The 25,928-nt window shown below is 44.7% G+C and overlaps 1 protein-coding gene across 1 annotated transcript in view; it reads left to right on the top strand.

The window, feature by feature from the left end:
* Positions 1-6,043: 6,043 nt before the first annotated feature.
* The window catches only part of LOC139407072 (mitogen-activated protein kinase kinase kinase 5-like), a 63,215-nt gene continuing 43,330 nt past the window's right edge, over positions 6,044-25,928 (top strand). Inside the window, exons 1-2 of the mRNA XM_071150410.1 lie at positions 6,044-7,128; positions 25,740-25,879. Coding sequence (XP_071006511.1) covers positions 6,714-7,128; positions 25,740-25,879 — 555 coding nt within the window. The 5' untranslated portion in view covers positions 6,044-6,713. The remainder of the gene's footprint in view (positions 7,129-25,739; positions 25,880-25,928) is intronic.

The following is a 25,928-nucleotide window of genomic DNA, read 5'->3' as shown; positions in this document are numbered from 1 at the left end:
TTGTTGGGGGGTGACTACAGTGTGAGACATTCATATCAACAATATAGTGTGATATGTCTAATTAATGATGTTGAGGAGGCTTTACCTAGTTGAATGTGCCTCTGAAGCTAAGCAGGGTTGGTCCTGGCCTGTCCCTGGATGGGAGACCCGATGCTGCAGGAAGTGGCATTGGAGGGCCAGTAGATGACACTCTTTCCTCTGATCTAAATATACACTGCTCAAAAAAATAAAGGGAACACTTAAACAACACAATGTAACTCCAAGTCAATCACACTTCTGTGAAATCAAACTGTCCACTTAGGAAGCAACACTGATTGACAATAAATTTCACATGCTGTTGTGCAAATGGAATAGACAACATGTGGAAATTATAGGCATTTAGCAAGACACCCCCAATAAAGGAGTGGTTCTGCAAGTGGTGACCAGACCACTACTCAGTTCCTATGCTTCCTGGCTGATGTTTTGATCACGTTTGAATGCTGGCGGTGCTTTCACTCTAGTGGTAGCATGAGACGGAGTCTACAACCCACACAAGTGGCTCAGGAAGTGCAGCTCATCCAGGATGGCACATCAATTCGAGCTTTGGCAAGAAGGTTTGCTGTGTCTGTCAGCGTAGTGTCCAGAGCATGGAGGCGCTACCAGGAGACAGGCCAGTACATCAGGAGATGTGGAGGAGGCCGTAGGAGGGCAACAACCCAGCAGCAGGACCGCTACCTCCGCCTTTGTGCAAGGAGGAGCAGGAGGAGCACTGCCAGAGCCCTGCAAAATGACCTCCAGCAGGCCACAAAGGTGCATGTGTCTGCTCAAACGGTCAGAAACAGACTCCATGAGGATGATATGAGGGCCTGACGTCCACAGGTGGGGGTTGTGCTTACAGCCCAACACCGTGCAGGACGTTTGGCATTTGTCAGAGAACACCAAGATTGGCAAATTCGCCACTGGCGCCCTGTGCTCTTCACAGATGAAAGCAGGTTCACACTGAGCACGTGACAGACGTGACAGAGTCTGGAGACGCCGTGGAGAACGTTCTGCTGCCTGCAACATCCTCCAGCATGACCGGTTTGGCATTGGGTCAGTCATGGTGTGGGGTGGCATTTCTTTGTGGGGCCACACAGCCCTCCATGTGCTCGCCAGAGATAGCCTGACTGCCATTAGGTACCGAGATGAGATCCTCAGACCCCTTGTGAGACCATATGCTGGTGCAGTTGGCCCTGGGTTCCTCCAAATGCAAGACAATGCTAGACCTCATGTGGCTGGAGTGTGTCAGCAGTTCCTGCAAGAGGAAGGCATTGATGCTATGGACTGGCCCGCCCATTCCCCAGACCTGAATCCAATTGAGCACATCTGGGACATCATGTCTCGCTCCATCCACCAACCAATCACTGTCCAGGAGTTGGCGGATGCTTTAGTCCAGGCCACCTCATCAGGAGCATGCCCAGGCGTTGTAGGGAGGTCATACAGACACGTGGAGGCCACACACACTACTGAGCCTCATTTTGACTTGTTTTAAGGACATTACATCAAAGTTGGATCAGCCTGTAGTGTGGTTTTCCACTTTAATTTTGAGTGTGACTCCAAATCCAGACCTCCATGGGTTGCTAAATTTGATTTCCATTGATCATTTTTGTGTGATTTTGTTGTCAGCACATTCAACTATGTAAAGAAAAAAGTATATAATAAGAATATTTCATTCATTCAGATCTAGGATGTGTTATTTTAGTGTTCCCTTTATTTTTTTGAGCAGTGTATATATATACCCCAAAGCCCCAGGGTGGTGACAGGGGACATTTCCCTGTGTAGGGAACCGTCCTTCGGATGGAACATTAAATGGCTGTAGTGACTCTCTGTGGTCACTTATACTAGGAGTAGGGGTTTTAACCCCAGTGGCCTGGCTAAATTCCCAATCTGGCCCTCATGCCACCTAATCATCCCCAGCCTCCAATTGGCTCATTCATCGCCACATCCTCTCCCCTGTAACTATTGTCCAGGTCGTTTCTGTAAATGAGAATGTGTTCTCAGTCAACATACCTGGTGAAATAAGTGTTAAATAAATAACTTTGAGAACATAGGCCATAGGCTACTTAGATGATCAGATATCACACATCCGGCCAGATGTATACTCTACAACTGGTAGAGTACAATTGTACTTTAATTGTACCTCATCATTTGAATCAAGTGCTTCACCTGTAGTAAACGTTGCCCCTCTAGAACGATATTCCTTGTAGCGCTCTAAACGCGCATGCCTTCTACACTTCCTGTATTGTCCTGCATGCTGCGTTTAGAATGAACCTGTACTGCCCCCCAGTGTCTATTCAATGACCTGGTGTTTGCACATAAACACATGCAAAGTTCTTGAGTTATTGTCTCGGTTGTGTTGGCGACAGAGTCAACCATTGTAATAAAATGCTACCACCGAACTGTTTTGTCTCAAGGGTCTCTTTCAAGCTAAATGTAACTAAGGTAGCACCATTTGACAGGGGAGCTATTTTAAAATCATATAATACTACCAAACCGGTAGGCTACTCTGACCACAAGGGGTCCCCCTCTGCCTACATGAGGGTGTGGTATGAGGAAGAAACTAGTCTCGGGGGAAACTGAGTTGCAGGGAAATAAAGTAATTAATGATATATAATACAAAACCAAGTTTGTTTATTTGTTGCTCTCAATATGTATATTTCGAGGGAATTGCAGGTTGAAATGAAGTATTATTATACATTACCAGTTTTATTCCATGAGCTATTGGAATTTATATCAAATCTAGGTAGGTCTATTAACACATAAAAGCATATATGCCTACACATAGAGACATCTGAAATCTAGCGTAGGGCAGGCAGGCTATAACAAAGTATAATTTCACAGCCACTGTGCCTCCGCCACAGAACTACAAACAGCTATAACCAAACCAAACCTTTTCAGTCCAAAATGAGCCAATAGATGGAGGCAGCATTTAGGAACCAAAACATTGGGAGGCCTTATTGAAGAGTTACATTAGGTTACCCACAGAAACTGGCCAACCTATGCAAAATGAACAAAAGGGGTCACAATACAAAAGGGTCACATGCTTGGAATTTTTTTTCAATGTATATAGTTGAGATTATTGAATAGGTCATCTATACAATATATAGATAGTCTATATCATGATATGAGTCCTTGGGAGCCAAGTGGTTGCTCTATGGATCCCAGTGTTATGAAGCCTCTGGGACCTGTTTGTGATTTATGTATTAGCCTAAACATCAAAAACTTTCATCTGAGTTATAGGCCTATGTCCATTCTGAGATAAGTTGCAAATCATTGAACCCCTGCATGCTGTAAACAGCTCTCGTAGCGTTTAGTACTATTATTGCATAACGTAACATGTAGGTTTCAGGTGATGTAAGTAAGGAATTTCCCAAAATTATGAAGAGGGCCTATTCTCCAAAGGTCGGGACCAAGGGGTAAGGGCAACATGTACAGTACCAGTCAAAAGTTTGGACACACCAACTCATTCCAGGGTATTTCTTTATTTTACTATTTTCTACATTGTAGAATAATGGAATCATGTAGTAAATAAAAAAGTGTTAAACAAATCTAAATAAATATGATATTTTAGATTCCTCAAAGGAGCCACCCTTTACCTTGATTACAGCTTTGCACACTCTTGGCATTCTCTCAACCAGCTTCATGAGGTAGTCACCTGGAATGCATTTCAATTAACAGGTGTGCCTTGTTAAATGTAAATTTGTGGAATTTGTTTACCTCTTAATGCATTTGAGCCAATCAGTTGTGTTGTGACAAGGTATGGGTGGTATACAGAAGATACATAAGCCCTATTTGGTAAAAGACCAAGTCCATATTATATTGCATATAGTCCATATTGCAGCCCAAATAAATGCTTCACAGAGTTCAAGTAACAGACACATCTCAACATCAACTGTTCAGAGGACAGTGCGTGAATCAGGCCTTCATGGTCGAATTGCTGAAAACGAAACACTACTAAAGGATACCAATAAGAAGAAGAGACTTCTTCCAAGAAACACGAGCAATGGGCATTAGACTGGAGGAAATCTGTCCTTTGGTCTGATGAGTCCAAATTTGAGATTTTTGGTTCCATCTACAGTGTCTTTGTGAGGAACAGAGTAGGTGAACCGATGATCTCTGCATGTGTGGTTCCCACCGTGAAGCATGGAGGAGGAGGTGTGATGGTGTTGGGGTGCTTTGCTGGTGATACTGTCAGTGATTTATTTAGAATTCAAGGCACACTTAACCAGCATGGCTGCCACAGCATTCTGCAGCTAAACGCCATCCCAACTATTTTGCATTTAGTGGGACTATCATTTGTTTTTCAACAGGACAATGACCCAACACACCTCCAGGCTGTGTAAGGGCTATTTGACCAAGAAGGAGAGTGATGGAGTGCTGCATCAGATGACCTGGCCTCCACAATCACCCGACCTCAACCCAATTGAGATGGTTTGAGATGAGTCGGACCGCAGAGTGAAGGAAAAGCAGTCAACAAGTGCTCAGCATATGTGGGAAATCCTTCAAGACTGTTGGAAAAATATTCCAGGTGAAGCTGGTTGAGAGAATGCCAAGAGTGTGTAAAGCTGTCATCAAGGCAAAGGGTGGTTACTTTGAAGAATCTCAAATATAACATATTTGGATTTGTTTAACACTTTTTTGGTTACTACATCATTCCATATGTGTTATTTCATAGTTTTGATGTCTTCACTATTATTCTACAATATAGAAAATAGTTTTAAAAAATAAAGAAAAACCCTGGAAAGAGTAGGTGTGTCCAAACTTTTGACTGGTACTGTATGACCATGTTGTTGTCTCTTTAAAGCCACACTGTAAGATGTACATACCATCAAAGAGTGGGCCACCAACAAAACATAAACAATGGAGCAAGCGTAATGTTCACATACAATGCAAATACTGTAGCACTTGACTAAAGCTCTGCCTTATCTCAGCTCACTGGTCACGATAACAACACCCACCCGTAGCACGCGCTCCAGCAGGTATATCTCACTGGTCATCCCAAAAGCCAACACCTAATTTGGCCTTCTTTCCTTCCAGTCCTCTGCTGCCAATGACTGGAACGAATTGCAAAAATCGCTGGAGTTTGAGACTTATATCACTGTCATTAACTTTAAACATCAGCTATCTGAGCAGTCAACCGATCGCTGCAGCTGTACACAGCCCATCTGTAAATAGCCCATCCAATCTACCTACCTCATCCATATTGTTTTTATTTACTTTTCTGCTCTTTTGCACACCAGTATTTCTACTTGCACATCATCATCTGCACATCTGTCACTCCAGTGTTAATTTGCTAAATTATAATTACTTCGCTACTATGGCCTATTTATTGCCTTACCTCCTCATGCCATTTGCACACAATGTATAGACTTTTTTCTATTATGTTATTCACTGTACGCTTGTTTATTCCATGTGTAACTCTGTTGTTGTATGTGTCGCACTGCTTTCCTTTATCTTGGCCAGGTCGCAGTTGTAAATTAGAACTTGTTCTCAACTGGCCTCCCTGGTTAAATAAAGGTGAAATAAATCCAAATTAAACAGTAATGACATCCCATTAGAACAGCGTTGTGCTTGTTTTATGATTTGAAACTACAATTTGTTTACAGTACCCATATGACAACAAAAACATGAACATTTGATGGATGGCAACTGAATATAGTTAGGGTAGGTCTATTTTTAAGTCATGTACCTCCAATTCAGAGAAGGCTGGTGGGAGTAGCAATAGGAGGACGGGCTCATTGTAATGGTTTTAATGGAATCAATGGAATGGAGTCAAACAAGTTGTTTCCATTATGTTTTTTGTGTTTTGCACCATTCCATTGATTCCATTCATTCCATTACAATGAGCCCGTCCTCAAATAGCTCCTCTCACCAGCCTCTTCTACTCAACATCAAGGAATATGATTCATCAGTTAAAATTACTGGAAATATTTTCTTACTGGAAAATAGCAGACTGTCGCTTTAAGGGGAAATACGCTCCAACTGTTCCAAATATGGTCATGTCACCGCCCCGTAAACAAGGCTCAACTGCAGGCTAGTGTGCATGAGCCTGTGCAGGAAAGATAGTAGTGGAAATAGGGCAGGGTCCAGGGACTGGACATAATATTCGCATTGGTATTCATTATTCTATGGGGATGGTTTCTAGATGATAAGCTATTCATTGCGCGGCTGCACAGATTTGGACAGCAACCCAGATCTGCTTTCTAGGGCGATGGATCAACCGAAAACAAGCTCATGTGGGATTTGTAACGATTGAAACCTGTGTTAGTGCGCAACTTCGGAAACTAAGTGGAGTCGATCTGGCGACGCGCAAGAATGTCGCAATTGAGTGGTAACTGGTACTTTCCATAGGATCGTTAGCTGTATATGAGTAGCTTATGTGTCGTGACTTCACAGTAACGGTGTCTTTCAATGGTGGTAGTACGCACTATCTTGGTTCATGATCATTGCAGATCGCACAATATCTTGCGAAACCAGGAATGAATTTACAGGAGGTTGACCCATATCACCAGACTGTTGTTTACCTGTGTTGAAATACCTTCAAACAGTAAGGACATTTTCCTTGCGTGCCTTTTGTGTAGAATGTCTGTGAGGAAACGTGCGTAATGTTGACTTTGGGTGTATGGAGATGTTGGGCAACGGAGCATCCATAACAACACAGAGGGATTGTCAACCAAAACAGACTTTGAAAAACAATGAGTCAAGATGAAGGGATATCCTTGTCGGTCCCCTCTTCTAGTCCTGGCTCGAACACAGAGGGTGCCCGCGGGGGATCTGCTGGCTCCCGGGAAGAGAGAGGCTGTGGTGACCCCATCCCCGCCGCTGGGACATTCTGGCACGACTCTGTGGTCAGCGGAAGCATCAGTCCGAGTATCCTGAGCTGTCCGATGGACAGTGGCTGCTTGTTATCTACGGGGAAATGTAAAAGCAGGGCCGTCACCGTGGCATATGTCGTCAACAGCGAGCTCACTCAACTGCACACCGCAGAGAACATGGCCCTGCATTGCCTGAAAGACGCGTGCGAGTCCGTGGGAAGTCAACTAGAAATCATACATTTTGGAAAGATCGACTTTGGGGAGACGTGTGTGCTTGACCAGTTCTATAACGCAGGTAAGAGGTGATGATGACATGCAGAGTGCATGAGGTGGGTTATTGAATATGTTGCACTCAAACTATCAGAACTAAACCATATTTACTTTTGTCACTGTCTTTTCATCTAAATCAACCCCCAGACATCAAATCCCAGCCTTCAACACATGACATAGGGGATATTCATATAAGGTCAAACGTTTTAGAACACCTACTCATTCAAGGGTTTTTCTTTATTTGTACTATTTTCTACATTGTAGAATGATATTGAAGACATCAAAACTGTGAAATAACACATATGGAATCATGTAGTAACCAAAAAAAGAGTTAAACAAATCAAAATATAGTCTATATTTGAGATTCTTCAAATAGCCACTCTTTGCTCTGACACTTTTGAATGAGTAGGTGTTCTAAAACTTTTGACCGGTAGTGTATTTACCAAAGGTATAACAGGTTCACTATTGTTCAATAAACATTCCTGTGGGTGGGAATTGGGCTACGGTGCACATTAATCCACATGCCACACCACTTGCTCTAATGGGGCTTCCATGGTGGTTGTCGTGAGCAGCACACAGAAAACTGCAGATAACATTCTTACATGTCATGGCTTAGAAGCCTTACATTAACCCCCCCAGTTTCCATATTTCTTTCCACTACATAGCCTATAGCCTACCCATTTGTGTTCATCTGGAACACATAGAGCACTGAATAGACTCAATGGAGGAATGCCTAATTTGCTCCACAAATGTGCCTCCCGAAGTGAGCCTCCTGAGCGTCATGGATTGTTCTGCTAAGTATGAGCAGGGGTTTGAGTTTCCATTAGACTCCAGAAGTGAACTGAACCTTTTGACTAAAGCACTTTTCCTCCTTTGCCCATATATCTAAAACTGTTCCCTTCAACCCAAATGGAAATGTGTTGTTGCCTAGTGGGGTTTCTTAAAAGTCAGATTTTCAAAATGAGTATTACTGTGTGTTTGCAAGGATCACTCCTTCATATGAATAGCAGCTGATGACCTGGATGTTGTACCATGGTCGATTTTAGGGTCCACTGTACGGTCAACTATAACACTATTTTCCAACCCTCAAGGTTTGAAATACAGGATGGGAGATGATGAGGGACATACTATAAAGTATTCAAACCATGTTGCAGAGAAATTGAAGTTGTATAGTTGCGGCCAGATATATTGGCGCCCTTGCACTTTTTTGGGGGATAATTTCCGATTTCTTCTCAAATAAATTGAAATAATTGATTTATTCTCAAATAAATTGAAATAATTGATCTTTTTTTGTCTCCACACTTCTTTTTTTGTCTCTAACACTTGTTATTGAATTTTCGACATCGCAGAACCATTTTTATTTTTGTAAAGACATGGCATGGATAAGATTATTGGCACCCCGGAGCTAGTACTTGGTTGCAAAGCCTTTGGCCAACAAATACTTATTGTAGCCATCAATGAACTTGCTGCACGTTTCTACTGGCTATTTGACCCACTCTTCAGCAGAAAACTGCACTATTTTTTCCCTCTGCCGACTGCTGTTTTCACCATAGGTTATGGGTGTGATTCAGATCTGTGCTCTTTGCTGACCAACAGTCTTTTTCCCCCTCTTGAACCATTCCAGGGTGCTTTCGATCTGCGTTTGGGGTTGTTGACTTGCTGGAAAACCCCCGACCATCAACAGATACAATGATTTTGGACAGCGGGTTGAACATTGCACTCTAAAACACCTTGATAATCTCCTGATTTCATGATGTCTTGCACACATGATGCCCCCCAGTACAAGAGGCAGAAAAGCAACCTCACAGCATTATCAAACCTTCCCCATGTTTGATTTTACGGTGGGTGTTCTTTTCGTTGAATGCTTAATTTGGTCATCGGTAAATATAGGAGACCCCACTGCTGAAAGAGACACAATAAATCCTGATTGAACTTCTCAGAAACCCACCTAAACAAACCTAAATCCTGGGGGAAATGTTCTGTGGACCAATGAAACAAAATTATAGCTCTTTGGCAATACAGATCAGCACTGTGTTTACTGATGACTAAATGAAGCATTCAATGAAAAGAACACCCTCCCTACAATCAAATATTTGGAAGGTTTGATAATGCTGTGGGGTTGCTTTGCTGCTCTGGTACTGAGGGCATTGAACTTGCGCAAGGCATCATGAAACAGCAGATTATTAGGTTTTTTGGAGTCCAATGTTAAACCTAGTGTCCAAAAAATGGGGAACCATTAAAGGTTGTTGGTCTTCCAGCGGGACAACAACCCAAAACACATATCAAAAAGCACCCAGAAATGGTTCAAGAATATATTTATTTTATTTGAATCACTTAGCAGATGTTCTTATCCGAATTACAGGAGCAATTAGGGTTAAGTGCCTTGCTCAAAGGCACATCGACAGATTCTTCACCTAGTCAGCTCTGGGATTCGAACATTTCAATTACTGGCCCAATACTCTTACCTGCTAGGCTATCTGCTGCCCCAGAAGAGATGCTGGAATGTTCTGGAGAGGCCAGCAAAGAGTCCAGATCTGAAACATATCCAAAACTTATGGCGAGAGCTGAAAACAGCAGTTGGTGGAGGGCGCCCCTTAAGCACAGCAGTTTGCTGCTTAAGAGTGGTCCAAATTACCAGTAGAAAGGTGCAGCAGGGGCCTCCCGAGTGGCGCAGTGGTCTAAGGCGCTGCATCGCAGTGCTAGCTGTGCCACCAGAGACTCTGGGTTCGAGCCCAGGCTCTGTCGCAGCCGGCCGCGACCGGGAGGACCATGGGGCGACGTACAATTGGCCCAGCGTCGTCCGGGTTAGGGAGGGTTTGCCCGGTAGGGATATCCTTGTCTCATCGCGCACTAGCGACTCGTGTGCGGGCTGGGCGCAGTGCATGCTCGCCAGGTGCACAGTGTTTCCTCCGACACATTGGTGCGGCTGGCTTCCGGGTTGGATGCGCGCTGTGTTAAGAAGCAGTGCGGCTTGATTGGGTTGTGTTTCGAAGGACGCATGGCTTTCGACCTTCGTCTCTCCCGAGCCCGTACGAGTTGTAGCGATGAGACAAGATAGTAACTACTAACAATTGGATACCACGAAATTGGGGAGAAAAACCGGGTAAAAAAAATTTAAGAGGGGAAAAAAAGAAAGGTGCAGCAGGCTCATTGATGGCTACAATTATCTTGGCCAAATGCTGTGCAACCAAGTACTAGTTCTGTGGAGCCAATTATTTTTGTTCATGCCATTGTTCTTTATTTTGTAAATTCAAATCGTATACTTAAGTTTACTTTCTTTTTTAAATGTCAACTTAATTTAGAAGAAAGAGGGAATTATTTAAGAAAGGTGCAAGGGTGCCAATATTTTTGGCCGCAACTGTATATAGCTAATGCAGTTGTATCCCTGACACACATAAAATACACAGTAATAACACTAATGACATATTCTCCATGGTAATTATCCATAATACAATAGGGCATTTTCTCAGTGAAGTAAATGTTAAAACACCCGTGTTGTATAGACTTAGCTGACATCATAGCTTAAAGGATTGTCGGTTGTCAAAACATTGTTGGTTGTGTAAACGGAACTCAATTTTCCCCCTTTTTTTTGCTTTGGCTATTTTCCACAGGGCCTCTGTGGATTTTCAGTATAATTCAAATGGGAGGTGGAAAGCAGTTCCCAGAAACCCCTTTTGTATCTGTTAAATGAACACAAGCTTTATTGAGATGACTGACAGAAGCTTCTTAAAGATTGCCAACTTCTTTATCGTGTTCCTACAACAGGACATGTTAGGGATGGAATCATGGAACACAAGAAACGAGAACAAAACTCTAGCTTTCGTATACAATGAACTAGAGGCTTGTCCGCTTTACTTCTTATTTGGAAGAGTTGAACTACCACATTCTGAATGTCAGTGCTTACCTCATAAGAAGGGAGCAGTCACAGAACATGTAAATAAGTGCATCAGCAATGTGCAGGTGGAAGCACATTTTCACAGTACATCAAATAGCTGTTCAGATCCATATAAAATGTTCACATGTGACCTCGCTGAGTAAACACAGCAGTGGCTATTGACCTAACCCCATCAGCTCAATAGATAAAGGTCAAAGCACACAGCCATCCTAATGAAGTGAGCCAGTGGTGTAGGCTACTGTTAAAAAAGGGGTAATGGTTTTAAATGGATAATGGATAAATATTGATCCAAATAAATGGATAATGCTTTGCCTTTACTGTATGTTGGTCCCCAAAGGACAACACTCTTGCGCTGACTGCCACCTGTAAATGTGCCCGGGAAGCAGTATAAGCCATAGCTATGGCATGCAGGAAAGTACGGTCATGGTTGATCATTATACCACATGTCTGTGTAATTTGGATGGAGGACAATAGTGTTTAAGAGTCCATGGTGATTCCGAGAACAGTATTACCTTGGTATAAGTGTTTGTTTACCCCTCAGCTAAAGTGGCTCCGCTGTGGGCTGAACTGAACCATTGGCTGTCTGACTGTGCGAACTAGACGACAAGCCTGTACACAGTGTCTTCTCACACCAGGGACCCAGTGTGTGCTCCATTCAGTTGCTCGAATGTTTGTCATTTTGAGAGTCTGTATCCATGACATCCCAAATCCTACCATGTAAATCTCTGGAGAAGAAAGCCTGGATGTTTAACCCAGAGTCTCTCCTCATTTCAGTTGGTCCCGAAATGAAGCACTGAACTTCAGCACCATATCACTGGAGGCTGTCATAAAGGAAACAGTCAAACTGTTGTGATGTACAGTAGAGGTCACCTGGAGGGAACAACTCTCCCCAAACGATGTGGTATCACGAGACAAAAGATTGAATGTATAGTCAAGAGTGTGTCCTTTGATAGAGAATTATATTCTGGAGAAATATCTATAGAGTATATACTGGATTCAAAGGTTATCAGTCACTCAACATTACAGGATAGGCCTACACACACCACATTCAGCATTGTTTTCCCTGTCAAAGGATTCCACCACAAGATCCCACATGCACTCTGACCTGAAGGCTGGCTGGCAGCTGTCACTCTCTGCTCCTATTGGTTGTCTACTAAGTTGTTTATCCATGTTCATGTGTACGCTGGCTGCCCATGTGGGTCAGAAAGCATTAGGTCAGGAGAAATTGGATCACCAACCACATTACTTTCCAGGAAATATAGTCTTTACTGGAAAGGAAGAGAAAAAATTAATGTGTTCCTCAGAAACATAGAGTGGTGTAGAGTGTTGGTTGACCAAAGCACTCTGTCAGGTTTTATCTGCAGTTTGGGTATGTGGTATCACATTTGCCAGCAGCAGTTGGCAGTAGGGCAAGGGAGTAGTTATGACCTGTTGATGTTGGCAGGGTGAGACTATTGCGTGACCTCACAAAGGTATCTTGGTGCTGTATTTCTTTATTGCCAGGTGATCACTTTGTATATTAGTATCCTTCATGTTAAATGGAATTACGTTGAGACATAAAGTGCCCTTGTTAAAAACAAGTTCTGTTTAGTTTGTTTCTTTAACAAGAGGCCAATCAGGAAGTATAAGGCCAATCTTGGCAACTGACACTGTAGGGACCAGGAAGCTCCTTTTGTTTGTGAGATTGGATGAGATCAATTCACATTCTGTTCTTACACTTTCCCCTTGGGCCATGGCACTCACTACTCACTCTCTGAAATATGCTAGTGTGAACAGAAACTAAACTACCAGATGCCGAGGATTCTTTCTACCGAAGGCCCTGGTGCTACTGACAAGTTTCTCTCCTTTCCAGTCGGAGCTGGGGTTTGTCTCTTTCCTGCATATTGCACTCATTTCTAAAAAATAAAGTAGTATTTCTTCTTTTTGGGCAAGGCTTCCCACCAGCTTATTAACCATTGTAAAAGTACCCTGCATTCTTTCTTATGGCTGGGTTTATTTATAGAATCAGGCACGACATGCTCAATTTAAACACCAACACGGTGTCTTATTCCTCCCATTGTTTTTGCATAACAACACTGAACCTAATTTGGGCACTTAAGCCTCTTTTAACTGGTTTGGTTTCATGGGCCAACAAACCTGATCTGAAAATAACAATACACGTCCTTGCCGGTGTTACAGATATACATGTCCGATAATGATGCACCCTACTACGGACCTTTTTCAATGGGGGCCGGCCTGAATTATTTATGGAAGGTATGATTTTTATTTTTTTCCCCTCTTTTTCTCTCTCGGTCGGGGCCATCCCTGAGTGCATTATGGACGGTTTAAAATATTACAATGGATGCAGATTGTGATTTTCCTCCGTGCAACTGGTGATTGAAAACGTGCATCTGGTAACCCAAAAATTATAAAACTGTTTTAAATAGATTTACCGGTTTGGTTTCATGGGCCAACAAACCTGATCTGAAAATAACAATACACGTCTGAGTGCTTAAATTGCTTCCTGGAAGCAGCTAGCAACACTGGATGCTTGTGTGAATTGATTATTAGTCCCATAGATTTTTCTTGACTGATTGTAGGACATCATGATGCACTGGTAGTTCCCTCTTCAATTCCGCTTCAATTTGACTGCAGGGAAACATAATGGAATGTGAACGGAGCACACTCTGCAGATAGAGGTCTCCAAGAACTGCTGTTTTTGGAATTTTGGCAGCGGACGTTCACATTTCTCTGCGCTTAAGTCACCACTGGCCCCTTCGAGTACGGTCATTATCAGACACAAGGTCCTATTGCATCTTTGGGGAAAAGAAAACTGCAGTCTTGGGAAACATTCACTTCCAGTGGAGACTAGGGACCGTCATTCTTCCACTTTGGGGTTGTTCCGTCCTGCGTCCTCCTCAGTGCGGCTGAGCTCCAGGGAAATCCATGACACTGGCGCGCTAGTACACTCCCCTCTTTCCTCCTGAGTGATAAGGGGAAAGTACACATCATGGATGGCTAGACAATGATGTCTACACTCAACACCGTCATAGTTTGATAATGGATAGATGGATTATCACTGAGCAGAATATGCTGAGAAATGAATGATTAAGCTTCAGGCATTCAATCGTCCATCCACAATGGCGCGACGCCAACTGCTGAAATTCTCAACAAAGGCCTGAGAATTTTCTTACTACAATCTGAAATAATTACATTCTCAAGTGTTCTCATCTTGTGTATGTCTCGCTGGCATTTATTAGGTACACCCATTTAGTACCAGGTCAGACCGCCCTTTGCCTCTAGAACAGCCTGAATTCTTTGGGGACGAGAAACATTGCTCAATTGGTATCAAGGGAGCTAACGTGTGCCAGGAAAACATTCCAAACATCATTAAACTACCGCCACCAGCCTGTACCATTGACACCAGGAACGATGGGGCCTTGGACTCATGCCACCAGCATGACGTACCGGAACCGGGATTCTTTGGACCAGGCAATGTTTTTCCACTCCTCAATTGTCCAGTGTTGGCGATCACGTGTCCACTAAAAGCCGCTTCTTCTTGTTTTTAGCTGATAGAAGTAGAAACCAGTGTGGTCGACAAGGACCGACGAGTTGTGCGTTCCGAGATGCCATTCTGCACACCACTGTTGTATTGTGCCGTTTGTTTGTGGCCCGCCTGTTCGCTTGCATGATTCTTGCCATTCTCCTTTGACCTCTCTCATCTACGAGCTGTTTTCGCCCACAGGACTGCTGCTGACTGGATATTTTTTGTTTGTCGCACCATTCTCGGTAAATCCTAAAGACTGTTGTGCGTGAAAAAGCCCAGGAGGCCGGGCGTTTCTGAGATACAGGAACCGGCACCCCTGGCACCGTCGATCATACCACGCTCAAAGTCACTTAGGTCACTCGTTTTGCCCATTCTAGCGTTCAATCAAACAGTAACTGAATGCCTCAATACCTCAATGCCTATCTGCCTGCTTTATGTAGCAAGCCACAGCCACGTGACTGTCTGTAGGAGATAAACATTTTCGTGAACGGGGTGGTGTACCTAATAAACTGGTCACTGAGAGTATATGCAGTTGAAGTCAGAAGTTTACATACACTTAGGTTGGAGTCATTGAAACTCGTTTTTAGTTTTGGCAAGTCGGTTAGGACATCTACTTTGTGGATGACACAAGTCATTTTTCCTACAATTGTTTACAGACAGATTATTTGACTTATAATTCACTGTATCACAATTCCAGTGGGTCAGAAGTTTACGTACACTAAGTTGACTCTGCCTTTAAACAGTTTGGAAAATTCCAGAAAATTATGTCATGGCTTTAGAAGCTCCTGATAGGCTAAAATCAAAAGGAATCAGCCAAGACCTCAGGAAAAAAATTGTAGACATCCACAAGTCTGGTTCATCCTTGGGAGCAATTTCCAAACACTTGAAGGTACCACGTTCATCTGTACAAACAATAGTACACAAGTATAAACACCATGGGACCACGCAGACGTCATACCGCTCAGGAAGGAGACGTGTTGTCTCCTAGAGATGAACGTACTGTCACGTTCTGACCATTGTTTGTGTGTGTTTTCCTTGTTTTAGTGTTGGTCAGGACGTGAGCTGGGTGGGCATTCTATGTTGTGTGTCTGGTTTGTCTATTTCTATGTTTGGCCTGATATGGTTCTCAATCAGAGGCAGGTGTTAGTCATTGTCTCTGATATATATCACTAGCCACTTTAAACAATGCTACCTTATATAATGTTACTTACCCTACATTATTCATCTCATATGCATACGTATATACTGTACTCTATATCATCGACTGTATCCTTATGTAATACATGTATCACTAGCCACTTTAACTATGCCACTTTGTTTACATACTCATCTCATATGTATATACTGTACTCGATACCATCTACTGTATCTTGCCTATGCTGCTCTGTACCATCACTCATTCATATATCCTTATGTACATATTCTTTATCCCCTTACACTGTGTACAAGACAGTAGTTTTGGAATTGTTAGTTAGATTACTTGTTGGTTATTACTGCATTGTCGGAACTAGAAGCACAAGCATTTCGCTACACTCGCATTAACATCTGCTAACCATGTGTATGTGACAAATACAATTTGATTTGATTTGATTTGATTGGGAACCATATTTAGGTAGCCTGTTTGGTGTTGGGTTTTGTGGGTGATTGTTCCTGTCTCTGTGTTTGCACCAGATAGGACTGTTTAGGTTTTCACATTTCATTATTTTGTAGTTTATTCATGTATAGTTTTTCCTGTATTAAACAAACATGAATCATCACAACGCTGCATTTTGGTCCGACTCTCCTTCACATAAAGAAAACCGTTACAGAATCACCCACCACAACAGGACCAAGCGGCGTGGTAACGGGCAGCAGCAGGAGCAGCGCGATAAAAACTTCTGGACTTGGGAGGAAATCCTCGATGGGAGAGGACCCTGGGCAAAGCCAGGGGAGTGTCGCCGTCCCAAGGTGCGGCAGGAGAAGCGGCAGCAGGAGCAGCGCGAGGAGGAATGGACATGGGAGGACGAATTGGACGGTAAAGGACCCTGGGCACAGCCTGGAGAATATTGCCGCCCTAAGAAGAACTGGAGGCGGCGAAAGGGGAGAGGCGCTGGTATGAGGAGGCAGCACGGCGACGCGGATGGAAGCCCGAGAGTCAGCCCCAAAAATGTATTGGGGGGGCTCACAGGGAGTATGGCGACGCCAGGTAGGAGACCTACGCCAACTTCCTGTGCTTAACGGGGGGCTAGAGAGACCGGGCAGGCACCGTGTTATGCTGTGGTGCGCACGGTGTCTCCAGTGCGGGTGCATAGCCCGGTGCGGTACATTCCAGCTCCGCGTATCGGCCGGGCTAGAGTGAGCATCGAGCCAAGTGCCATGAAGCCGGCTCTACGCATCTGGTCCCCAGTGCGTCTCCTTGGGCCGGCTTACATGGCACCAGCCTTGCGCTCGGTGTCTCCGGTTCGCCTGCATAGCCCAGTGCGGGCTATTCCACCTCGCCGCACTGGCAGGGCGACCGGGAGCATTCAACCAGGTAAGGTTGGGCAGGCTCGGTGCTCAAGAGCTCCAGTGCGCCTGCACGGTCCGGTCTATCCAGTACCACCTCCACGCATCAGCCCTCCGGTGGCAGCTCCCCGCATCAGGCTTCCTGTGCGTGTTCTCGGCCCAGTACCACCAGTGCCAGCACCACGCATCAGGCCTACAGTGCGCCTCGCCTCTCCAGCGTTGCCGGAGTCTCCCGCCTGTTCAGCGCAGTCGGAGGCTTCCTCCTCTCCAGCGCTGCCGGAGTCTCCCGCCTGTTTAGCGCTGCCAGAGCCTTCCGCCTCTACAGCGCTGCCGGAGTCTGCCGCTTGTCCAGCGCTGCCAGTCTGCAAGGAGCTGCCAGTCTGCAAGGAGCTGCCAGTCTGCAAGGAGCTGCCAGTCTGCAAGGAGTCGCCAGAGCTGCCAGTCTGCAAGGAGCCGCCAGAGCTGCCAGTCTGCAAGGAGCCGCCAGAGCCGCCAGTCAGCATGGAGCCGCCAGAGCCGCCAGTCAGCATGGAGCAGCCAGAGCCGCCAGTCAGCATGGAGCAGCCAGAGCCGCCAGTCAGCATGGAGCAGCCAGAGCCGCCAGTCAGCATGGAGCAGCCAGAGTCGCCAGTCAGCATGGAGCAGCCAGAGTCGCCAGTCAGCATGGAGCAGCCAGTCAGCATGGAGCAGCCAGTCTGCAAGGAGTCGCCAGAGCTGCCAGTCTGCAAGGAGCCGCCAGAGCTGCCAGTCTGCAAGGAGCCGCCAGAGCCGCCAGTCAGCATGGAGCAGCCAGAGCCGCCAGTCAGCATGGAGCAGCCAGAGCCGCCAGTCAGCATGGAGCAGCCAGAGCCGCCAGTCAGCATGGAGCAGCCAGAGTCGCCAGTCAGCATGGAGCAGCCAGTCAGCATGGAGCAGCCAGTCAGCATGGATCAGCCAGAGCTGCCAGTCTGCATGGAGCAGCCAGAACTGCCAGTCAGCCAGGATCTTCCAGATCCGCCAGTCAGCCAGGATCCGCTATTCAGCCAGGATCCGCCATTCAGCCAGGATCTTCCAGATCCGCCAGTCAGCCAGGATCCGCCATTCAGCCAGGATCCGCCAGTCAGCCAGGATCTGCCAGAACTGCCAGTCAGCCAGGATCTGCCAGAACTGCCAGCCAGCCAGGATCTGCCAGAGCCAACTACCTGCCTGAGCTTCCTCTCAGTGCTGAGCTTCATCTCAGTGCTGAGCTTCCTCTCAGTGCTGAGCTTCCTCTCAGTCCCGAGCTTCCTCTCAGTCCCGAGCTTCCCCTCAGTCCCGAGCTACCCCTCAGTCCCGAGCTACCTCAGTCCCGAGCTGCCCCTCAGTCCAGTGGGGCCCTTGGTGAGGACTACTAGGCCAAGGTCGGCGGCGAGGGTCGCCTATCTAGGGACGCTAAGGAGGTGGACTAAGACAATTATGGAATGGGGTCCACGTCCAGCGCCAGAGCCGCCACCGCGGACAGATGCCCACCCACACCCTCCCCTATAGGTTTAGGTTGTGCGTTCGGAGTCCGCACCCTGGAGGGGGGGTACTGTCATGTTCTGACCATCGTTCGTGTGTGTTTTCCTTGTTTTAGTGTTGGTCAGGACGTGAGCTGGGTGGGCATTCTATGTTGTGTGTCGGGTTTGTCTATTTCTATGTTTGGCCTGATATGGTTCTCAATCAGAGGCAGGTGTTAGTCATTGTCTCTGATTGGGAACCATATTTAGGTAGCCTGTTTGGTGTTGGGTTTTGTGGGTGATTGTTCCTGTCTCTGTGTTTGCACCAGATAGGACTGTTTAGGTTTTCACATTTCATTATTTTGTAGTTTATTCATGTATAGTTTTTCCTTTATTAAACAAACATGAATCATCACAACGCTGCATTTTGGTCCGACTCTCCTTCACCTAAAGAAAACCATTACATGTACTTTGGTGTGAAAAGTGCAAATCAATCCCAGAACAACAGGAAAGGACCTTGTGAAGATGCTGGAGGAAACAGGTACAAAAGTAAAAGCAAGGAAGGAACCACTGCTCCAAAACCGCCATTAAAAAGCCAGACTACAGTTTGCAACTGCACGTGGGGACAAATATCGTACTTTTTGTAGAAATATCCTCTGTTCTGATGAAACAAAAATAGAACTGTTTGGCCATAATGACCATTGTTTTGTTTGGAGGAAAACGGGGAGGCTTGCAAGCCGAAGAAAACCATCCCAACTGTGAAGCACGGGGGTGGCAGCATCATGTTGTGGGTGTGCTTTGCTGCAGGAGGGACTGGTCCACTTCACAAAATAGATGGCATCATGAGGTAGGAAATTTATGTGGATATATTGAAGCAACATCTCAAGACATCAGTCAGGAAGTTCAAGCTTGGTCCCAAATGGTCTTCCAAATGGACATTGACCCCAAGTTTACTCCCAAAGTTGTGGCAAAATGGCTTAAGGACAACAAAGTCAAGATATTGGAGTGGCCATCACAAAACCCTGACCTCAATCCTATAGAAAATTTGTGGGCAGAACTGAAAAAGTATGTGCGAGCAAGGAGGCCTACAAAGCCAACTCAGTTACACCAGCTCTGTCAGGAGGAATGAGCCAAAATTCACGCAACTTATTGTGGGAATCTTGTGGAAGGCTACCCGCAACAATTTTAAAGGCAATGCTACCAAAACTAATAAAGTGTATGTACATTTCTGACCCACTGGGAATTTGATGAAAGAAATAAAAGCTGAAATAAATCGTTCTCTCTACTATTGTCACGCCCTGGCCATAGAGAGGCTTTTTATTCTCTATTTTGGTTAGGCCAAGGTGTGACTAGGGGTGGACGTTCTATGGTTCTCAATCAGGGACAGCTGTCTGTCGTTGTCTCTGATTGAGAACCATACTTAGGTAGCTCTTGCCCACATGGGTTTTGTGGGTAGTTACTTTCTGTTATGTGTATGTCACCTTTCAGAACTGTTTCGTTTCTCCTTTGTTATTTTGTTCAGTGTTCTCGGTTTAATAAATATATGATGAACACTTACCACGCTGCGCTTTGGTCCTCGCCTCATTCCAACGACGATCGTGACAACTATTAATTTCACATTCTAAAATAAAGTGGTGATCCTAACTGACCTAAAAACAGGGCATTTTTACTAGGATTAAATGTCAGGAACTGTTTAAATGTATTTGGCTAAAGTGAATGTAAACCTCCGGCTTGAACTGTATGTGTTTTTCTGAGGCTTTGAAGAGGAAATTAAACACATTGTCTGGCCTGTTTTTTATATTTTTAATTTTTAATGAAAGCTCTGTGAACGTGAGCATATCATGAGAATTCAAGACTTAAGTATTCATGCAAGTGTTTGCATAAGTCCATGGATTTATAGTACATGATTCTTTGTCTCCCAGACACCTGCTAGGTGGGCACACTCTTTGGCATGGAGTAAAAGAGGGAATCGAATCCCTCTGCCCTTTTTCTGATTGACCAGTAACACTCCTACAGAGGTAAAATAGCGATTCCATCAGTAGGAGGTATAAACTGGTTTCGAAAGCAATCAGAACGTATATTAGCCTACTTCTATCTTGTTTAGGTTTTTCCCCACCTCATTTTGGGTTAAAGGAGAGTTGTATAGGCACAGCCTAGTCAAGCCAGCGGTGACTGACCACACTCTCTGTGTGTTTCCGAACAACAGGCAAGGGGTTTAAAATGGGTCTACGTAATTGACAAAGCAGCAGCAATGTTTGTTGTGATTTATTGGAGATTTTATTTTGGGGGGGGGGGTTCTCTGAATGATTTAGTGTTGTTCGTCAGAATAAGTATCAGTAAATGTGCTTAGTGAAAAGAAGAGCATCGGTCTTAGATATATTCAACGCCGTATTACTGGGAGTCACGACTGCAGCGGTGGCTGTCAAGTTCAAGGAATAGTTGAGGACACAGAGTATGAATAAGAGCTGCAGTCTGTCCTCACCCATTGTTGTGTCTGTGCGTTGTTCTGAGAAGGGAAATGAAACATTTTTTTTTCCCTGTCAGTAAATGGATAGACGTCAGAGAATAGTACTCAGTAAAAAGCAAGGGCACCAAGAACTCACACAATGTTCCTCCGCTATTCCCAGAGCCCCATTTCCTCCTTCTGTTTTGTTGTTCACTGTTCTGTTCTTTGGAAAAGATCAGCAGTGGGGGAGATGTGCCACCCCCTTTGTTGGCACTGCGAAATGGGCAGTGCCAACAAAGGGGGTGGCAGATTATGACCGCTCGTGTGTCACAGTTGAGAGACTCAGGTGTTCTACTTCCAACCTTGTTTTGAGGATTCAAATACAACAGAAAAACAAGGACTTGCGTACATGGCCTACATCACTTTTGTGTGCAGAGTTGTTTGTCACCAGCTATTCATTTTTCGAGAGTTGGCTGTTGATAATTGGCTAGTGTATCACCACTAACACTTATAACCCATTGATGCTGCATCTATTCCCTAAACTCAAAATCAATATTTTCTATCAAGTCTCTCATATCCCAGCACTCTTTAAACCATACTTTTAAAACAAAGTGCCAGTACAAATGTGCATAAAGCAGTCAAGTGTACAGTACTGCATCATGCCTCGCCAGACACCTCAGTGTTGTCAGCTGAGAGCTGAGGAGCTCTTAAGTCAAAGAGGCCACTCATGTCTCCTCTTACTCTCTAGCACAAGACTCTCATTCTCTGCGTCTACCACATTTTCCAAATGTCTACATTTTCCCCCTAAAGCATCATTCATATAAGCCCTGCCCTATGTAAGCTAATATTTTCCCCTGGCTCATACCTAATCCTATACAAGGCAGAGGCTTCCAAGGATAGCGCGGTATGTACCCCACCCGTTTCCTCATAGAAGTGTCTGTGACGTTCTAACTTCTACACAGATGGATGCCTCCACTACTGGTATCAAACATTTGCAGTTGTAACGGCCGTCGTTGGTGTAAAAAGGTGAGGACCAAGGTGCAGCGTGGCACGTGTTCATGATTTTATTAAATATAACTGAACACTAGATGACAAAGTAACAAAAGGCACAACCGCAACAGCTCCGTCAGGTGCAACACACACTAAACAGAAAATAACTACCCACAACCCATAGTGGGAAAACAGGCTGCCTAAGTATGGTTCTCAATCAGAGACAACGATTGCCAGCTGCCTCTGATTGGGAACCATACCAGGCCAAACACATAGAAATAGAAAACATAGAACACAAAACATAGAATGCCCACCCCAACTCACGCCCTGACCAAACCAAAATAGAGACCTAACAAAGGAACTAAGGTCAGGACGTGACAGCAGTTCTCTGGTCTTTTCACATTAACACATCTCTCAAATGTAATATTGATGGGGGCTCCTCTGCTAGCGGATAAATGAGTCCCGTAATATATTATTCAACAGCAAACCTGTACTATCTGGAATGAGGAGATGCTGGCATTTGACCTCATCCAGTATTCATACTCACTGTACATCAGCAGTCTCTGATCTTTTGCATGATCTGTATTGTCTTCAACATAACAATTATCGTTTTATTTCCTATTGCGTATGTCTGTAACAGGGACTCAGTCTCAAGCAATGATCCCTTTAATTTTACGTTTACTGTGAACACTGAGGCTGTACCGACTTTAAGTTGCAGTTTTAACAGTGGCCAAGTTGGCTACTGTGGCTATTTGATCATAATGTAGGGCCTACCAGAGTGGCCTACCATCAACAACAATGGAGAAAATGCATCCCATAACATTTGAACATGGAAATAGCTGTTATATCATTCAGCCTACAGTAGCAGATAATGTGTGGTGTTCAGTGTAGGCCTACATTCCATGAGACTTTTGAAAAAAAAAACATGCAGGGCTCGACATGAACCTGTTAATCCACTTGTCCACTTAACATTATTGCAGAGAATCAGACCAATTAAGCTACCCTCTGCCTACACACTGCCCCTTTAAGACAAAATAAAAAGCTCTTCACCTGACTAGCTTTTGAAAGATGTCAGGAAATGCACACATTTTGTGCTCTTGTAGGAAGCAATCACTCCCCTATTGCTGACTTCAAATGATCTATAACTGGGCTCGTAACTCACTAACTAGCAAAGGATATGAGCAAAATATGCACATGCAGCTCTTGCTTTGATCTCAAAACAAGCTTGTCTACTCATGATCACAGCACTCCAATTCAAGTAAATGGCACAGATCCATATTTGGCAATGGTCTATTTGCATTTAGGCCTACTGCAGCTCTGATTGGCTATGCCGCACGGTCTGTGTAGAGTGCAGGCTGAGTCGTGCACAGTAGAATCCTACTCAGATGCTTTCTGCCTACAACAAAATGTCTTGCATAGTTCGTTTTGTTTTGGTATGTTGCACTGAAAGTGCCTAATATTGCGTTGATTTGATCACAATTGCCACAGTAAAGGGAAACCTTGATAGTGTTAACTAACAGGGAAAATCTCATGCTTCTCTCCGTGGGCTCTGATTTTTCTTCTGTGCCTGTGCTGCAGTCCTGGGGGAGCTGCGTGGCAGTCTCTGGGCCACTGCGTGCCCGCTCATGCACGCACGCAGTTTAGAGGGAACTGTTGTCTCAGTGATGGCTAATTAAGGGGATTTAAGTGCTCACTTGAAAGGTCAACCTCTGTGAAGGCACATATCATTGTTTATATATATTATTAATTTTTTTACCCCATTTTCGTGATATCTAATTGGTAGTTACAGTCTTGTCCTATCGCTGCAACTCCCGGACGGACTCGGGAGAGGCAAAGATCGAGAGCCATGCATCCTCCGAAACACGACCCTGCCAAGCCGCACTGCTTCTTGACACAGTGCTCGCTTAACCCGGAAGCCAGCCACACTAATGTGTTGGAGGAAACACCGTACAACTGGCGACCATGTGAGTGTGCATGCGCCCGGGCCCGCGACAGGAGTCGCTAGAACACGATGGGACAGGGACATCCCGGCCGGCCAAACCCTCCCCTAACCCGGACGATGCTGGGCAAATTGTAGGCCGCCTCATGGGTCTCCCGGTCGCGGCCTGCTGAGACACAGCCCGGGATCGAAACCCGGATATGTAGTGGCACCGCTAGCACTGCGATGCAGTGCTTTACACCAGCCACTCCTTAGTTGCCCTGGCTGTGTGTTTCGGGTCGTTGTCATGCAGTTAATACAGGTAATGAGTGGAGAACAGGAGGGCTTCTTAAAGAAAAACTAACAGGTCTGTGAGAGACGGAATTCTTACTGGTTGGTAGGTGATGAAATACTTATGTCATGCAATAAAATGCAAATTAATTACTTAAAAATCATACAATGTGATTTTCCGTCTCTCACAGTTGAAGTGTACCTATGATAAAAATTACAGACATGCTTTGTAAGTGGGAAAACCTGCAAAATCGGCAGTGTGTCAAATACTTGTTCTCCCCACTGTACATCACTTCTTCTCGGGTTGTAATGAACATGTGTGACCTGAACAGAGCCTTTAAGACCCAGTAAGAAGAAACAACTTCCTGGTGGCATTTACATGTCCTTGCTGAGTGGGAGGAACTGCGCTCTTGCCTGGGGGGACTGGCCCTATGAAAATGAACATTTTGCTAAAACAAGCCAGGCTGTCTCCACTGGGACCTTGTATTTGCATAACAACACAGCAGCACACACACACTAGAATGTACAAAATAGATTGCTTGTTTGCTTTGATTATCCCTGTGGTGTTGGCTGTCTGTGTGGATGTTTGGTTCTCAATGAGTGAGAATAGCATTGGGTTTGTAGTGGACTGGAACCCAGGTATTACAGTGAAAGGGCGCTCCATTGGAAGGGAAGGAAAGCTCTATACTAAGCTATATGTAATGTGTATGTTGACATGGAAGGGGAAACTTGGAAGCACATGAAAAGGTGGGGTGGGTCTGTTAAATGTTATCACTCTGGAGAGCTCTGTCATTACAAAACACTGCATCACAGTTCTAGCGCAGTTTTGTTTGTGCAGTTATCAGTCAGTGGGAGCTACCAGAGGGGCTTCTGGAAGAACCCCACCCCAGGCCTCCTACCAGACAATGTTATTTTGGCCTTTTATTTTGGAAGATTTAGTGATGTCTCACAGTCTGGTCTAAAAAAGACCATTTGGGCAAATTAAATATTCTACTTCAGTCCAAAACAATTGTACAGGCCATTATTGTCCCATCAATCTGATTTCATATGAAATCTAAACAAACTGTGGTAAATGTGATGAAACTAGTACAAGATGTTGTAGGCTTAAAATATGTTATACTACAGGCAGTTGTTCAGTGTTAAAGGCCCAGTGCAGTCAAATGTGATTTTCCTCTGTTTTTATATATATTTTCAAACTATGAGGTTGGAATTATACTGTGAAATTGTGAAAATTATGATAATCCCTTTTTAGTGTAAGAGCTGTTTGGAAAGACCGCCTGAAATTTCAGCCTGCTTTGGTGGGATGGATTTTTTGGCCTGCCTGGTGACATCACCAGGTGGTAAATTAGTTAATACACCAATGAGAAAGAGTTCCAAACCTCTCTGCCAATAATAGCTAGTTTTCAGTTTCCCCCTCCCCACTCAGACCACTCCTAGACAGTCCTAGCAAAAATCTTGCTTGAGAAATTGCTCTTTGCTAAGAAGCCATTTTTGTTTGACCATTTAATTGAAAACAATCACAGTAAGGTACTTAATTGTTACCCCAGAAATGATTTGATATGGAGATAAAAAAAAAACTACAACATTGGGCCTTTAAGACTACTAACAGGCCTACTCTGTCCCTCCCAGACATAGCTGTAGTGGAGATGACGGACGCTTTCCGCCAGCCCTCCCTGTTCTACCACCTAGGTGTGAGGGAGAGCTTCAGCATGGCCAACAATATCATCCTGTACTGTGACACCAACTCCGACTCACTACAGTCCCTACAGGTAAACTGCACATTTTGCACTCATTTTCTTTTTTCTTCTCTGTGTACTT

The sequence above is a fragment of the Oncorhynchus clarkii genome, chromosome 4 (assembly GCF_045791955.1).
Source record: "Oncorhynchus clarkii lewisi isolate Uvic-CL-2024 chromosome 4, UVic_Ocla_1.0, whole genome shotgun sequence".
Taxonomy (NCBI): Eukaryota; Metazoa; Chordata; class Actinopteri; order Salmoniformes; family Salmonidae; genus Oncorhynchus; species Oncorhynchus clarkii.
Note: the sequence above shows the minus strand (reverse complement) of the source record. Positions and strands in the feature narration are given on the sequence as shown.